General features: G+C 40.9%; 1 protein-coding gene across 1 annotated transcript in view; it reads right to left on the bottom strand.

Moving 5' to 3' along the window:
* The window catches only part of HSD17B4 (hydroxysteroid 17-beta dehydrogenase 4), a 92,288-nt gene that overhangs the window by 18,751 nt on the left and 59,472 nt on the right, over positions 1-14,065 (bottom strand). The window contains exons 17-20 of the mRNA XM_002915448.4: positions 10,824-10,889; positions 3,676-3,745; positions 2,973-3,079; positions 1,810-1,896 (exon numbers count right to left, since the gene is read on the bottom strand). Coding sequence (XP_002915494.2) covers positions 1,810-1,896; positions 2,973-3,079; positions 3,676-3,745; positions 10,824-10,889 — 330 coding nt within the window. The remainder of the gene's footprint in view (positions 1-1,809; positions 1,897-2,972; positions 3,080-3,675; positions 3,746-10,823; positions 10,890-14,065) is intronic.

The raw sequence follows: 14,065 nt of genomic DNA, 5'->3' as shown, positions 1-14,065 counted from the left end.
CTAATTATATACAGTGCAAGGCATGGAAAGAGACAATTTATGAACAAAATACACTTTAGTAAATTACTTTCTTGTAACCAAGCCAAGCATGTCATTTTGGAACATTAGTTTAAAATGTTTCTTAAAATACAACATGAAGGAAGGAGGGAAGGAAGGAAAGAAGAATTCCTATATATATAACTAATAGGAAAGAATACTTCTAATCACTGGGGGGAGGGAGAGGCAAATACAGTGAAAAGAGAGGAAGATATGCTTAGAATTTATCAAAATGGCAAGAAGGTACTCTAGACATTAAATTATTTCTCAGCCCTTTAAGTCTGTATCCATGGAGATTATTTCTATGCTGTTCATTACTGCAACTGAGGAAAATAAAAACCTGTAATGTGGTCATGGACCTGACCGCTTGTAGATTTCATCTTACTAAAAAAATAAAACTTACTCAAAATAATTAGAAAATAGGAAGGCTCTGGAAGAGGTGGCACAAATACTAACTGCAAGAGGATTTCAGAGAAAGGCCACATGTGAGTCCGTGGGGGGCAGGAAAAGGGGAGTGAGTCGTCAGGGGCTGCCTCTAAGGGCAAGAGAGAGCTTGAAAGGAAGCCGAGGAGACAGGAGGCCACGAGAAATGAAGGGTACACACAAATTAAGCAGGAGAGTGACACTGCACGCCGCAGGAATTAATGAGGAGTAAGGCAGCCACAGAAAGCACAGTTCTGCAAAGTTATTTCTTGATGAAAGAAACTGTGATAACAGTAAGAAGAGCGAGGGCTCTGGGATTGAGGCTTTGAGCCGGGAAGACCAGGGTGTGTACCCCAGCTTGCCCACTTTCTGGGTGGCCGTCAGCAAGTATTTAAGAGCCCTGAACCTAGATTTTCTTCTATTGAATGGAGAGTTCTTGGGCATATTAGAGATGAGGGTACAGCCTGCTCAGAGGCATTTAATAGCTACTATTATTATTCATGGTGGTGTCTACACTGGTCAACACACACCATCCGATTTTTAACAAGTACAAAATGATCGGGCCAAAATAGTACCAGCCTGGTCAACCACGTTCATGAAAATTATCTTGAAAAATCTTACAAATAAAGAGATGATTGCACGTCCTTTTAGTATTTTACCGGAACACTGCTATTAGCTTCACCCAAACATTACTTAGCTCTTCAGGAAGACATACTTATTTTCTGTCTTGTCACCTACTCTTAAATAGGCCCAACCTCTGTGACACAAGGTGTGAATTTCTGGATTTTGGGGTGATCAAGATCACATGATTTCCAGCCAGTAGAAAACACAACTGTAAAGGGTATGGTTTTACTGTTCTATAGGACATTAATTAGTTCTGCCTCTATTGCAGCAAGATTATTTGAGAGTGGGTGCTGCTGGACCACACAAACATTGTTGCTCTAACTTTATCATCTCGCCAGCTCCCTCATGAAGCAATCACACAGAGTTCTGTCATACTTGCATTTTATATTTGTGTGAGAGTCATGCCTTTAATCTCCTGAAGATTATAGTTTGACAACGACTTGATTGACTGGTTGAGCCAAAAAGGTAGGGTTGGTTGGGTTTTCCCAACAGCTGTGCCACTCCTACATACGGGCACCGATTCAGTAAAAAGTAAAACAAAATAAAAAAGAAGGTACAGAGGCATCTTATTTTCAATTAAAAGATACCGCTGATTTAAAAAACACCTTCTAGGTTTTCCATCATACCCACAGCACTCACCCAAAGAACGCTGTAGGGTGGACCAGGGTTACAGGGTGTGGCGAAGCAGGTAACAAAACAAGGAACCCCTACCTGCATGACTCATACCTTGGTTTGGAAATGGATTCGATTTCCTTCCTTCCACATGTCAGTCTGTAGAGTCTGTCCTGGATACACTGGCTTTGCGAAACGAGCCTTTGAAAGAAATGAGTTTGGGGGTTACACATGTTTTAAAATGAAACCTTCCTACTTGTGGGGAAAGATGTTCAGATGGACGTTAGTGAACTTAAAAGGAAGAAAAGAGAGGTTTAAATACATTTACATTCATAAGGGAACACAAACGGCAGTATGATAAATCAGACACTGGAGAGAGTTCACATAAGCTAGTTTATCTTTCAAAATAAAGAGCCCATAAATAGTCTTTAATCTTGACAAATCAAGAAACAGAAGCATCATCATGTTAAGGAGCCCCCAGAACAATGGAAAAGATGCAGCTCAAAGTGGGACCAAGCATGTCTGGGGACCAAGAGCTGGGTGGCATGCAGGACAAAATAATGCCACTTCTTAGCTCATCATCTTCTATACCACTGTACTCGCTCTGTGCACACAGGATCACATAATAATACAGGTAATTGTAATAAAATGAAAAGCATGACAATCATCAGTGTTATCACAGGCAACACATAAGAAAATGCATTTTCACTGCTGCATGGAGCACATAGCGACACAAGCTTCTGGAGCTGTGTGACATCGTCTTAAACTTTGTCTTCAGTGTCTGTCTTTGCACGTACGCCTCCGCAAAGGCCCCGTGTGCAGAGATGGGGGGGGGTTGTAATTTACAAGGGATGAAAACATGAAAATCCGTAAGCGGCCGTCATGCTGACACTGGTGTACATTTACGAGAGTTCAAATGCAGCCACTTGACACTTTTAATTAAGTTGGGGCAAATTACAACAGTGAAAAAAACATTTTTTAAGGTAAATCTCAAGTTTCCGTTAATGCGTATATGCTGACATGTGTGTACTCCTGAGTCATTTATGAAACAATCCAATTAATCTGAAGTTATAACTGCATACAATATCCTTCACGGTGCAAGCGTGAGAGGTTATTTACAGCTACAAGGGAACACGTGCTGACTGCCACGTCAGTGCAATAATAGAAATGTACATTGCTTCAGTACAGTACCCATATTAAATGAAGTCACTAAAACTCCTTTTCTCCTCTAAAAATAAAAAAAGGAACATTCAAATTATGCAATAATATACATATACCTTAATTGCCTTGAATCTCAACACATCATTATCTCCAAACTGCTGTAAAACATGCCTGGCAGAAAATCCAAATGTACATAATCCATGTAATATGGGCCTGTCGAAACCTAAAAAAAGGAGAATTTGGTTAGACATAGGCACATTTCCTGTTTAAAAGCCTTAATTAATTCAGGATTTCAAACGGCACTCGGATGAATTACATCATCTATTTTAAGAAACGTGGAAAATAGTTTGTAAAAAATACTTCCGGGGTAAAAACTATGAAATACACAAACAGAGAGGAAACAAGAAAGGAGTGCATGTTAGGGATGTGGGAACACAAAGAATTGCTCTGTGTAGCTGGGGCTTTAACCATGAAATCCTCCATATTGATTTCAGTATCAGACCATCCCTTCCCTCACCTCTCAGTCCCTTGCTCTCTCTTCCAACGTCCTTGCCCTTCAAGATAACTCAGACACCCACCCACAAGATCCGATCAAAACCCTGCACTAGCTTTCGTCCTCCACAATCTGAATTATGAACTCCAAGCACACCATCCTCTGAACACTATCTCTGCCCTTCCCGATCCTTAGCATGAATGTGTTAGGAGAGAGCTATTTTTAAAATATGACTCAAACTAGCTCTCCTAAGTAGCAATGTCTCTCAGTGTAACTTAGGTGACCGAACTAGCAGTTTTCATTGGTACCTATCGTAAGCAACTCACCTGCAAAACCAGCGAGGTTAGGATCAATGTGTAAGGGATTCCAGTCACCACTGAGGCGGTACAAAGCAGACTGTGGAGAAGATTTACAGAAGTAACTAGCTATTCTCAGTAACTAGTTTCTGAGAACACATTAAAAGAAAAACAGGCTAAGTGGTTGGTTATTACATAAGAAACATATGCTAATTGAAGCTCTGATTAAAAAAATTTTAAAAATAACTATTTCTAACACAGAAAGATGAGCTGTAAATCAAATGCTTTTTGTAACACCTGCCACTTTTGGGAAGGAGGGAACCCATCAGATAATGGAAAGGGGAGCCACGAACTACATCTGGGTAAGAAGCAAGTCACGGAAATCAATGTGTCAATCTACTCTTACTAAAACACGATGAAGATAAGGTAAATATTTACAGCCTCTTCTAACCAAGCAAAATTTAGGCCAACTTTCCTAACAGGGTACTTTGAACTGAAGCCTGTAAACCAATACTAGACACATAAATGTCAGAGACTACCACCAACTTTCATTCCCCTGGTACCTAAATCCTGAGCACAAGCTCATCCTGCAAGAAAACAGGTTGCCAGGGAGATGAAATTTCTGCTTAGCCCAAATTTTCCTGTCACTTCTTTACTTCAATGTAGCAGGATGAGCAGAAAGATACAGAAAACATAGGGAAAAAGTTGCCGTAGCCCCCAGCATTTAACTTGTTTATTGTTCAAACTGGACAGTACTTTGCAGTACTGATGGGGAGAGACTCCCCAAACAGCCAATACTAAGTATTCCCTGTATCTGTATTTAACTCTGACCCCCCTGGGATCTGCCTCAGTACTTCTGTCCTTTCTCAACAGTTGCTACGTCAGGCTTTCCAAGACCACTGAAATGCTGCGTAAAGACTCATCGTGTCAGCATATCTGACTTTCTTCATCACTGGGATCTTATTATTTTTAATTATTGATTATTCCCTTTTTTTTAAAGATTTTATTTATTTATTTGACAGAGAGAGACAGCCAGTGAGAGAGGGAACACAAGCAGGGGGAGTGGGAGAAGAAGAAGCAGGCTCCCAGCAGAGAAGCCTGATGTGAGGCTTGATCCCAGAACACTGGGATCACGCCCTGAGCCGAAGGCAGATGCTTAACAACTGCGCCACCCAGGCGCCCCTGATTATTCCTTTTTAATACATTTTTTTCTAACAAACATTTTCCATAATGCATAGGAAAATGCCATTTCTTTTTAAATATGCTTTGTACAATTTTAATAAGCTCTTTCTCTTCCCCATCACCCCATATAATAGTCCTATAAATGATTCTCTCAATTACTCAACATTGTTCCCTTTATATGGCCTTCTAAAAATAACTAGATACAAATCAACAATTATCGTACAGTGGTGACTTGCAAGATTCTGTGTACTATGTTAGAGGATTAAGTGATCATTTTTAAAAAGCACTTTGCAAACAGTAAAACGTAGGCAAATATACATGACCATGTTGCATACAAATGAAAACAAAGATACATTCCAGAGCCCGAAGGGGAAGTTGTCAAACATGATGCACCCAGGTTCAGATCCGGCTCTGCCATTAATGGGCAAGTTTCCTTGCCACCCTGAGCCTCAATTTCCTCATTCAAAAAACCAAGAGGTTAATACATCTTTTACAAAGCATTATCCTTGATAAATATTTATACCTCAATAAATGTGAGCTATTATTATTATTTTAAAAGGTATTAGTAACAGCGTGCGGCCTGAAAGAAAGCCAGGCTCAAAGTAGGTGAGTAAATGCTTTATTTGTTGTCTTACTGAGGACTCTGGCCTGGAAAACATTCTTTCACACTGCTCTGAAGAACTGTCCTGAAGCTTGTTAGCTACAGGGGATTATATATACAAAAGGGGAAGGGGGAACACATGCTAGCAAACATTTCTCCAAATACTTGCATGTTACAAGGTATAATTTGTTACGAATTTAGTAAAGATTAAGGTTTTCTGGGGCGTCTGGGTGGCACAGCGGTTAAGTGTCTGCCTTCAGCTCAGGGCGTGATCCTGGCGTTATGGGATCGAGCCCCACATCAGGCTCCTCCGCTATGAGCCTGCTTCTTCCTCTCCCACTCCCCCTGCTTGTGTTCCCTCTCTCGCTGGCTGTCTCTATCTCTGTCAAATAAATAAATAAAATCTTAAAAAAAAAAAAATTAAGGTTTTCTGATTTCCACACAGACACTAAAAGACCCTGGGATCATCTTAATACGTGATGTTTCTATATATCTGATTGCTAAAAAATTCTGCTTTCATGTCTCAGTTTAACAGTTTTCTGGTTCCTTCTTTTTGATTTCTCCTTGAGGTCCCTTGAGACGGTCACAGGAGGCTGACACCCATCACCGCCGGCAGTGTTAGTGCACAAATATATGACAACTAAGTTTTAAGGTTAGTACCAGTATTCTTACCCCGCAGATATCATTCCTATAAATGAAAAACAACCAATTCTCCTAAAGAAATCCTATTAAAGGAATATGAACATTTTTCTATTCTTTCAATGACAGTATTGCCTCCGACAAACGGCAGAGAAAGCAAAGACAGAAAAGAGCCATCACAAGATATGACTAAAGGCAAGGGATTGGATGTTTAACTAAATTCAATCATAAATGCAAAATAACCGTTTTCCATATAATAAGGAACACCGTCAAGGCTTACTTTCTGAGTATTCTGACAGACATTCATATTTCAGTTTCCAGAAGGAAAGCTAAAATCTTGTTTTTTGTTTCATCTCTGTCTAGATACAAAAATCACTAAAACTCACAAACTTACCCGTATACACAACAACTAAGAAAAACAGCTATAAATTGCCTTACTTGTGTATTATGTGTGAGTGGGAGGATCTTCGACCTATCAGTAAATTTGTTCTTGATTTTATTTTTAAAAACTGTATCATGAAGGGGTGCCTGGGTGGCACAGCGGTTAAGCGTCTGCCTTCGGCTCAGGGCATGATCCCAGCGTTATGGGATCGAGCCCCACGTCAGGCTCCTCCGCTATGAGCCTGCTTCTTCCTCTCCCACTCCCCCTGCTTGTGTTCCCTCTCTCGCTGGCTGTCTCTATCTCTGTCAAATAAATAAATAAAATCTTTAAAAAAAAAAAATTAAGGTTTTCTGATTTCCACACAGACACTAAAAGACCCTGGGATCATCTTAATACGTGATGTTTCTATATATCTGATTGCTAAAAAATTCTGCTTTCATGTCTCAGTTTAACAGTTTTCTGGTTCCTTCTTTTTGATTTCTCCTTGAGGTCCCTTGAGACGGTCACAGGAGGCTGACACCCATCACCGCCGGCAGTGTTAGTGCACAAATATATGACAACTAAGTTTTAAGGTTAGTACCAGTATTCTTACCCCGCAGATATCATTCCTATAAATGAAAAACAACCAATTCTCCTAAAGAAATCCTATTAAAGGAATATGAACATTTTTCTATTCTTTCAATGACAGTATTGCCTCCGACAAACGGCAGAGAAAGCAAAGACAGAAAAGAGCCATCACAAGATATGACTAAAGGCAAGGGATTGGATGTTTAACTAAATTCAATCATAAATGCAAAATAACCGTTTTCCATATAATAAGGAACACCGTCAAGGCTTACTTTCTGAGTATTCTGACAGACATTCATATTTCAGTTTCCAGAAGGAAAGCTAAAATCTTGTTTTTTGTTTCATCTCTGTCTAGATACAAAAATCACTAAAACTCACAAACTTACCCGTATACACAACAACTAAGAAAAACAGCTATAAATTGCCTTACTTGTGTATTATGTGTGAGTGGGAGGATCTTCGACCTATCAGTAAATTTGTTCTTGATTTTATTTTTAAAAACTGTATCATGAAGGGGTGCCTGGGTGGCACAGCGGTTAAGCGTCTGCCTTCGGCTCAGGGCATGATCCCAGCGTTATGGGATCGAGCCCCACGTCAGGCTCCTCCGCTATGAGCCTGCTTCTTCCTCTCCCACCCCCTGCTTGTGTTCCCTCTCTCGCTGGCTGCCTCTATCTCTGTTAAATAAATAAATAAAATCTTTAAAAAAAAAAAAAAAACTGTATCATGAAGTTAAACTAAATGCTAAATCAAAAGGCTCAGAAATGTGTACTTGCCAGATCCTCACATGCTCCAAAAAAGCATCCAGATCAACACGAAGAACAAATAAAACTGCACAGACGCCAAGCCTACAGACAGTGTAACCGGAGACGGAGAACATCGCGAACTTCACTCTGCTATAAGCAGAAAAATAAGTAATGATTTCTAGCGGAGCTGGTATTCCTGGTATTCAGAAGGTATTCTGAGCACCCTCTCAAAGCCACTGGAGAGAGCAGCAGGGGTAAGAAGGGAGCGCAGAAGAGTGTGGAAGAGAGAAGAAAAGAAAGAAAAATCACTTCCAGAAAGTTCCCCCTAAGGAAAAAGGAAAGTACTGAGGAGAATCCTGAAAGATGAGAGCACTGACTACAAAGAAAAGAATGAGAAGTCTATAGGCCTCCAAGTGGCAGTCCAGAAAGGCAACATTTCTGGGGGAGAAGAGGATAAAACAAAGAAGTCCCCTTTCAAGACTGGATTATGTAGGAAAAATGCAGCAAGACAGGAAATTTAAGATAAAGAGAACTAAAAAAAAAATGATTTTAATAAAACAGCTCCTGACAATGTCCCACTCCAAAAAGCCATCTCTTAAAGAAAACAAACTTTGCCACATTGACAGAAGTGGGCAATCCTGAATTCCTTAACGAGATGACCTTGTAAACCATCACAAACTACCAATCTTACCCACAAACTGCAAACAGGTAAGCAGCCTCCTATCTGTAGAAAGCTACTATAAGACTAAAAGAGGAAGTAAGAACCAAAACATTATAGTAAATGAAATTTCCCCAAACAAAACAACGACCAAACAGAAGAAAACTATAACACAACCCTCAAGCATGTGGGAATATGAAACAAACACCATGAATCTAAAACTCAAAAACTAAGAACATCGTAAGGACAAAAAACATGAAGGAATGAAATAAGATAGACCTGAACTCAGGAAAGAAAGGGATGGGGGAAATTCTGTTAGTAATGAAGACCAAATTATACGATGCCTAGGGGCTCCTGGGTGGCTCAGTCAGTTAGGCATCCGACTCTTGGTTTCAGCTCAGGTCATGATCTCAGGGTCATGAGATGGAGCCCCATGTGGGGCTCTGCACTCAGTGGGGAGTCTGCTTGAGATTCTCTCTCTCCCTCTGACTCTGCCCCCCCCCAATAAATAAAACCTTTTTAAAAAAAATTGTAATATGGCTAGGGGAAAACATATTCAGATCAAAATTTAATAAGGGACATAAAAGAAAGGGAGGAAAAGAATGAAGAGAACAGAAATGAGACCAAGAAAGAAGTAAAAAACCAGAGACAAAGTGGCTAAAAGAAGACAGAAAAAGATGCAACACACATAAAATTGAAGTACTTAAAGAAGAAAAACAAAATAATGAATGAGAACTACTATTTAAAATTATAATCCTAGGGGCGCCTGGGTGGCACAGCGGTTAAGCGTCTGCCTTCAGCTCAGGGCGTGATCCCGGCGTTGTGGGATCGAGCCCCACATCAGGCTCCTCTGCTGGGAGCCTGCTTCTTCCTCTCCCACTCCCCCTGCTTGTGTTCCCTCTCTCGCTGGCTGTCTCTATCTCTGTCAAATAAATAAATAAAATCTTTAAAAAAAAATAAAAAATAAAAAAATAAAACAGCCCTAACTCCCTTGAAGTTTATGCAAAGTTTTACGAAAAATGGTTTCTGAAGAAATAGAATGTGGCTTTCATCGTATTCTCAAATGACCATAGGAGACAAAATGCTCTGTCAAATGATGGGTGCCCGTTATTTAGACAAAAAAATATTTGTTAACTTAAAAACCGCCCTTCATCACACAGCAAAAGAGTCAACTCTGCTGAAGACTAATGAAAAGTTCTACTTCTCTGGGGTGCCTGGGTGGCACAGTGGTTAAGCGTCTGCCTTCGGCTCAGGGCGTGATTCCAGCGTTATGGGATCGAGCCCCACGTCAGGCTCCTCCTCTGGGAGCCTGCTTCTTCCTCCCCCACTCCCCATGCTTGCGATCCCTCTCTCGCTGGCTGTCTCTATCTCTGTCAAATAAATAAAATCTTTAAAAAAAAAAAAAAGTTCTACTTCTCTGAAAAAGAGTTCAAGGAAAAAAATTCTCTCGACTTAGTGTGTGTAGAAATTCAAGCCTTGGAAATTATTCAGCTTTTCTTATCTACGGCAGATACCTTTTATTATTTCAGTACCCCAAGAATAATACAGGAGCACTGCCGGGTTTTCTGAGCCATGAAACCACCAAACCTTTTCTGTTCTTTCAGTGTCTTACTAAAATTAATTTCATTATGAGGCTTTAATTAAACATAAATATGGGTGCATTCTTTAAAAATGGGTAAGAAACAGGGATGGGGAAAACAGTGAAAGGCAAAAACTAATCTCAGGGAAAAAAACTGTTGTTCCTTCCGTCACCTGATTCAATAGTGCAGAAAAAAATACAATTACATATGTACCAATCTTAATTTTTTCTGGCTCATGAAATTAGATTTCTATTTGCCAGCAAACATAAATCCTGCAGAAGTTCTCATATCAAGCATACCAAAGTTAGCATCAAAAACCACATAAACTTATAAATAATTGGCTATCCTGACTGATGCTCCCTCCCAAAGTACCATCAGAGCTTTATATATTCTGTTCTGTATCTGCGTGCTTAGTCCTCTGACTCACACAAACAAAATGGCCTTTCTCATCTTTATGGTTACCTTTTGTTTCTGAAATCAATCTTCGCATGTTCACAGAATCTGTCTACTGATAGGGCATTCTATCTCCTCCATCGGGAAACAAATTATTTATGCCAAACAAAAGAGACTAAACCACCTATCCTTCCTAAGATGGTTTATTTTGCCTGTCCACTACAACTGGCCTAAAATAATCTGTTTGCCAGCAACGTAGCTCAATTTTCTTTCTGGAAAGAGAAGAAGGGGATTAAAATTTGCCTTTTAGTTCTTCTTATCCTGCTCACTAAGGCGTTAGTGAAATTCTTCACTACTGAGCTACACAGTCTCTGTAAGCACTTGCCAACAAAGCAAACAGGGGCTTTATCACTTTTCAAAAATACGATCTTACCTGATTAACCGAGGTGACCTCACTACGGACAGCATCGGGAGGTCTATTAGGCACGGGTACAGCTACCTGAAATCAAAAAACATCACGTGTTAAATACTGTCACAGTAATAATCACTCTCTTTACTCAAACTGCTATTTGATGAACAGCCATGTTCCAATGTAATAAAATCAGCAAGTTAGAGAAAAAGCTTTTCAAAATAATTCCTGCTCAGGAGACGTTTTTTTTTTAAAGATTTTATTTATTTATTTGACAGAGAGAGAGAGACAGCCAGAGAGAGAGGGAACACAAGCCGGGGAAGTGGGAGAGGAAGAAGCAGGCTCCCAGCGGAGGAGCCCGATGTGGGGCTCGATCCCAGGACTCCAGGACCACACCCTGATCCTAAAGCAGATGCTTAACGACTGAGCCACCCAGGCACCACAGGAGACAACATTAAAAATTTCCTAACTGCTGGCCTCATCTGTATGATGATTTCCCTGAACTAACCGTGTTTAATGAAAGGAAATATACAACCAGATCCGTTCTCTGGGCACAATGGAGAAAGAGGTGAAGATTGCTTTCCCAGGGCACAAGGTGACAATAACTATACGAATTAGACAAACAACTCACACCTAAACTGATTTCATCTTTAAATGTACTTTACTAAGGGTGTGGGTCTCCCACCTGGCTGAGATTCTTGGATGCGTGGGAGAATGTTCTTCATCAAAACCAGTATTCCCTCCATCATTTTGCCTGTTTCTCCCTCTCTGCTCTCCCGCTGGTACCCCCACTACACACACACTGCTATACTTGAGGTAACCCACATTTCCCGGAGGCTCCTCATTCTTTTTTTTCTCATCTTTTTTCTCTTTGTTCTTGAGACTGATGTAGGTAGGTAGGTAGGTAGACACAGATAGACAGACAAAGAGAGACAGATCTTCAAGCTTTCTGATTCCTTATTCTGACAGTTCAAATCTGCTGAGCACTCTTGAAAATTCTTCCCTTCCTTCACTGTACTTTCAGTTCCAGGACTTCTGTTTGGTTCTGCTACATAATTTCTCTCTATTGATCTTCTCTATCTGAGGAGTCACTGTCATCACACGTGACCTCCTTCAGCATGCTCTCCTTCAGTTCTGTAAACATGTTTAAAAGAGCTGCTTGGGGGGCACCTGGGTGGCACAGCGGTTAAAGCGTCTGCCTTCGGCTCAGGGCGTGATCCCGGCGTTATGGGATCGAGCCCCACATCAGGCTCTTCCACTATGAGCCTGCTTCTTCCTCTCCCACTCCCCCTGCTTGTTCCCTCTCTTGCTGGCTGTCTCTATCTCTGTCAAATAAATAAATAAAATCTTTAAAAAAAAAAAAAAAAGAATAGCTGCTTGGAAATCTCTGTCTACAAAGACCTCTCAAAGGCAGTTTCTATTGCCCTTTTTGTTCTGGTTTTCTTTTCATCTCTAGATCATGTACTCCTGTTTCTTGCATGTCTTGTAATTTTTTGTTGATGACTGGACATTTTAGATAACCTGTTACAGCAATTCCGGACACTGGCCTCCTTTACCCTCCGCAGGCTTGTGTGTTAACCAGTTTATTTGCGCAGCGTCTTGGCTCGACTGCTTCAGCTAAGTCCACATCCCCCACTGTGAGCCTCAGGCAAGAATGCAGTCACCCTGGGAGCACAGCGGTGTTAGCAAGGCTCTCCGTGACTGTCTCTCCCAGATCTCTCTGCTCAACTGTCTGCCTCGTTTGCTATCATCATACCCAACTGTTAGGCTCCACTAATTGTCAGATGATTGCTCTATTACTTTCAACAATGCTGTGGGGCATAAACTGTTCCAAAGTCAGGCCTCTTCGGCGGGCTAGTCTTTGAAGCCAGGCTTTGAGGTTTGCAGTGATCTCACGAGGGCTCTCCTTAGCTCTCTCTGCATGGTTCTCTCCAGTAAACTTCTAATTGAGGCAGCTGTTAGCTTCCTGCTCTCATGGAGCTACCAGCCTCCTTTTGATTGTTTATCACTAACGTAACCTAGTTACTGTGGGCATCCTTACTTTTGAATTTCCAAATACTCTGTTCCACAATGAGTCAGTTTCCTCTGAAGAACTTCATCGATCTCTTATCAGGACAGCCTGCCTTACCCCCTGGGCAAAACCTTTCCTCCACTGCAGTAGGGGGAGGGGGGCCCCCTTAGCCCCAAGTGACATCCTCATTTTACAAGAAGGGGTTTTGGGCAGGGCACGTAGCTACTGGTCTCCTCAGCTTTCCTCTTCCAGCATCAACTCCTCACCCTATGAGCAAGCTGGGGTAAGAGGGAGTGGGGCCCACGTCTTCTCAGCCTGCCAGGGGTGGAGCAGAGTTTCCACCCTGTGAGTGGGAGCCGGGGAGAGGACGAGAATCCCATAACGCTGAGCTGCTTTTACCTGAAAGGGAGCTTCAGCAACACAAGCCGGGGGTGGCGGCAGGGTAAGAAAAACCAGTGAGTTACTTCTCCTGGGAAGACAGCATGGCCCTATTCTGGGAGCTGGGGCACAGGTCACAGGCCTGGAGTACCTCTTCCACCATGATGAGGGAGAGAGGAGATTCTCACTGTCCTTATCAAGATAAACATCTCCTTGAACAAACATTTCTTCAGTTGCTATATGCCCTTAGGACAATTCCCAGACACTTCAAATGTTTGTCTTCATTTTTACCAGTTACAATACCATGGTTTCGCTGGGGAGAGGGTTCCAGAAGCAGTTTCTCCACATTGCTTTAAGCATACTTCATTTACTCCAGAATATTTATTATAGTATAATCTTATTACCTCAAACACATCAGAGGTAAAGCCCAGATGAAATCAGTGTCAAATCCAAGTTATACAATATTTTTAGAAAAAAATGTTTTTAGATAGAATTTGAGAACTAAAGGGTAACTAGACTTGTCTTACATAAAAGAAGTGCTTATCATTTAATGAATAGAAATTTTATTTTATACAAAGATCACTTGCAAGTGTTAGGTTTTTCTAAAGACTTCTGGGTGCTACAAAAGTGAAAATAATTCCCATAGTTACCTCAGGTACATTATATTTATATCAGCCAGACTTTTCTATATATAACACGTGTTATCTATCAAAATATACACACATAAACAGCACTTCCAATCCAGGGACATCCTCTGATTCAAAGAAGTGTGAATTACTGAGGATCTACTCTACGAAATTATACATATGGTAATATGTGTAGTTTGCACATATAGTAATATGTGTATTCAAAATGTATATTCAAAATATAGATAGGG

Source organism: Ailuropoda melanoleuca, chromosome 3, assembly GCF_002007445.2.
Source record: "Ailuropoda melanoleuca isolate Jingjing chromosome 3, ASM200744v2, whole genome shotgun sequence".
Classification (NCBI taxonomy): domain Eukaryota; kingdom Metazoa; phylum Chordata; class Mammalia; order Carnivora; family Ursidae; genus Ailuropoda; species Ailuropoda melanoleuca.
Note: the sequence above shows the minus strand (reverse complement) of the source record. Positions and strands in the feature narration are given on the sequence as shown.